General features: G+C 43.8%; 1 protein-coding gene across 1 annotated transcript; it reads left to right on the top strand.

Moving 5' to 3' along the window:
- The first annotated feature begins 1,296 nt into the window (after positions 1 to 1,296).
- LOC149811318 (uncharacterized) lies at positions 1,297 to 2,348 on the top strand. The gene has a single exon (XM_089993527.1). It carries the CDS (start codon positions 1,413 to 1,415, stop codon positions 2,028 to 2,030), a length of 618 nt encoding a protein of 205 aa, XP_089849653.1. The 5' UTR covers positions 1,297 to 1,412; the 3' UTR covers positions 2,031 to 2,348.
- Positions 2,349 to 3,498: the final 1,150 nt, after the last annotated feature.

Genomic DNA, 3,498 nt, shown 5'->3' with positions numbered 1-3,498 from the left:
AACTGTCTTGCTGGAAAATCCGTCAGCATCATTCACGTCACGTGGTATCTTTTCCCCTCTTACTTTAAGGTTGGTGGGGGCCGTCCTCACCGAACCAAAGCGCGTCTGTGGGTCCCCTTTGTCTCTCGCGTCGCGCAGCCAGAAATGACGAGTATGTCCCTACTAGCATTAGCAAAACCATCCCCTCTCTCTCTTGAGAGAGCACGCATCTTACGGAGGATGTTAATAAGCTTCATCTACACCGTCCGTTTGGTGATTCCCCAATTAGATTGTTTTGTTAGTGGAAGGGACCCTTCTTCAATTCATTATTACGAGTAGGGGTGTCAATACCTGACCCGAACTAAACCTTATAGGGTCCGGGTATGCTGATAAATAAGAAGACCCGGGTCCAAACACGTTAGAAACACGCCAAGAAGAAAAACGCCTGAACAAGGCTTTGGTGTCACTTTCTTACGGGCCTTTACTCGCTCTCTCTCTCTCTCTCTGGGCTGCAAACGGATCGGATATAAGAGAACATCCAATCCGAATCTGACACATTATTTCCAGATTCGGATCCTTTTCAGTATATGACCAGGTATAGGTTAAGATTGGATTCTGATTTGCTAAATTGTTTTGGATTTGAATTGGATTCCGATCAGTATTCTAGGTTGGATTTAACTGGGAACAGGATAAAATTCAATCTAATTTCATTTTTTACATGTAAAGAACTTAGTTTTTATTATTTTTGAGGGATCCAGTATTATCAGATACATTTTAGATCCAGATTCAACCCTACCATATTGGATATTATTCGGATCCAGATTTGGATATATCATGATCCACTCTGTATTCCATCCGTTTGAAGAGAGAGAGAGAGAGAGCTGCATCATGATCGGATCCAGTCAAATGTATGGTCTCATACTCTTTCCCGCAGAAGTTCTATCACACGGATCCTAATAAAAAAATCAACCGTAATCACATCTACCGTGGGGCTTTCAGACCATTAACATGCCTCAGTCCCACTTAATATGTTCTATCTAAGCGCCAATATAAACAAGCAGAATACAACATTGATTGCTTTTCCTGGTCCTCTTGCTCTTTGCTTTAAAAGGCATATATGGCGTGACTTGACGGCAGCTTCCAAGCTACACTGCACGGTCAATTTCTTAGCAACCAGTGCGTATAATAAAATACTTTTCTTCACTTTTTCTTTAAAATTTGAATAATCAACAGGGGCAACCACCTCTCTCTCTCTCTCTCGCGCTCGCATCGCTATAAATAACAAGCAGCGCAGCGATCCTCCTCCCTCATATGGTCGTCTTCTTATTCTGCGAGGTTTCGTGCCTCGCAGAAGCACAGAACGATCTCTGATCTTCAGGGTCCCCTCTCACCTCCACCACCATCTTCAAAAGAAAACAGAAACAAAGAAAGAAATGAAGATGGAGATGCATTCTACAGTGAGAGCCAAGCGCCTCTGGAACTTCCTTCGCGTCGCCTTCTTCATGATGAGGAAAGGCATAGTCTCGAAGCGCAAACTCCTCATGGACCTGAACCTGACAATGAAGAGAGGCAAGCTGCTCGGAAAATCGCTCCGAGGCCTGGTCTTCCACCACCGAGTCCCCGTGCGCGGCTTCGGACAACAGGACTACGAGTTCTCGTGCACCAACAGCCCCAACCCTGTTTTTTTTCACGCTGGGAAGAGGAAGATCCACGACTACCTCCCCTCCATACCCTGCATCAACCCGACAGAGCGCGACGAGCCCATCGTCTTCGTCAGGCCGAGGATCGATCCTTCGCCGGACCGATCCTTCCTCCATTCGATCGACTTCTCCGACGGAGAGAAGCTCAGCCCGGCGATCTCGCCGCTTCCGATCGTGATATCGAGCTACTATCCATCGGAGGACGACGAGAACGATGGCGATCGGGTCGACGAGAAGGCGGAGGAGTTCATCACCAGGTTCTACGAGCAGCTGAGCGCGCAGAGGCACATGGCCTTGCTGCAATACCAGGAGAAAGAGTTCCAGGAGATGCTTGCTAGGGGATGTAGTTGATCACATATATCATCCTCAATGTCATATAATCATCATTATAAAATAATCTACATGCATTAATATCATGGTAATCATCAGTATCAAAAACCTCTCTATGGTTTTATTTGGAGATGGTTTTGGGATCCGTTCTCCATTTTTTTTTTCTCTTCTCCATTTTTTTTTCTCTATGGTTGTATTGTAAATCTTTTTCTTTTCTGTCTCATTGGCGTTTGTTGCATTGGAATATGTAAGAAAAGATTGTGAGCATTGTGTTGTGGTTGCTGAGGCTCAAAGCATTGCTTTGAGTTAATCTTTTAACGACCAGCGTCATGATTTTAAGGATTGTATTGGTCTCTCAGAAAAGCGAGTATTTTAATTTATGCACTGTTTTTTTTTTCTTTTGTAATTTTTCTTTTTGTCGATGAAACTTTTGTGCTTCTGAAGGTCCATACCCGATCTGTTTTCAGCCCTACTAGTAAGGAGGATGTAAACGGTTAGAATTCAGTTCACATATCTGACCAAATTGGAACCCATTTAGTCGGATTCGGTAGCCAAAATGGAATCTAATTCATAATCAGATCCGGATTCACTATCAGGTTTTGCATCTGAATCCAATTCCAAACCCAAGAAAAAACCATCTGGATCCAAGAGCGGCATGTAGTCTGGATCTTAAACATCCATTTAGATCTAGTTCAACTTTAGGGTTGTATGCCAGTTCGGTTTATATTTAAATATTTTAATAAAATGGATCCATTTATGATCCAAAATAGATTTAGGGTTTCTTGTGTTTTCCTGTAAATACTCATTATAGAGATTTCTTGGAGTTCATTTGGATTCAAGATTTGTTATTTCTCAGTTTGTTTCTTGCCTTTTATTAATTTTTTCTTAGATAATTCATTGTTGAATAGATTTTTTTTTCTAAATCGGCGATCCAATTTGCATCAATTTGGTATCAAAGCAAAGTCTTATCAATTTGAGCGAGAAAGATCCCGTTAGATTGCAGATTCATGAAACAAACCCAGGAAACAACATCAAACAACCATGTCATATGACTACCTAGATAGATAACAAGCATGGTCACCAATAAGCAATCATCAAAATACATCTTCATCCATGGTGGACGTTCTAGTAAGTTGCAACAATAAACCATGGACTGCGAGGCATCCGCACCTCCAACGTACAACCATTGACTGTGCAAAGCCAAGGCTATCCTTGGTTGCCCGAGCATCAACTTGCACCAATCAGAGGTACTGGGTTGGACAGAAAATCCCTAGCTGGAGAGTTCTGTGGACCACCCAATCAGCCACCGCCACAAGCCACGGGAGGATGTGCCCCTGACCTGGCCTGCCGGCATGACCCCATCCGTTGACCGTCCACCGGAATATAGAGGCCAGCAGGACCCAACCCAACAATGGCAAGCCCTGCCCGACCGTCTGGGCTGGCCAACATGTTTCCCCTTTTCCCATCACCAACACCCCTGCCTCCATGC

The sequence above is a fragment of the Nuphar pumila genome, chromosome 17 (genome assembly GCF_984573655.1).
Source record: "Nuphar pumila chromosome 17, dmNupPumi1.hap1.1, whole genome shotgun sequence".
NCBI lineage: Eukaryota > Viridiplantae > Streptophyta > Magnoliopsida > Nymphaeales > Nymphaeaceae > Nuphar > Nuphar pumila.
The sequence above is the reverse complement of the archived record's forward strand: the minus strand, read 5'-3'. Positions and strand labels throughout refer to the sequence as shown.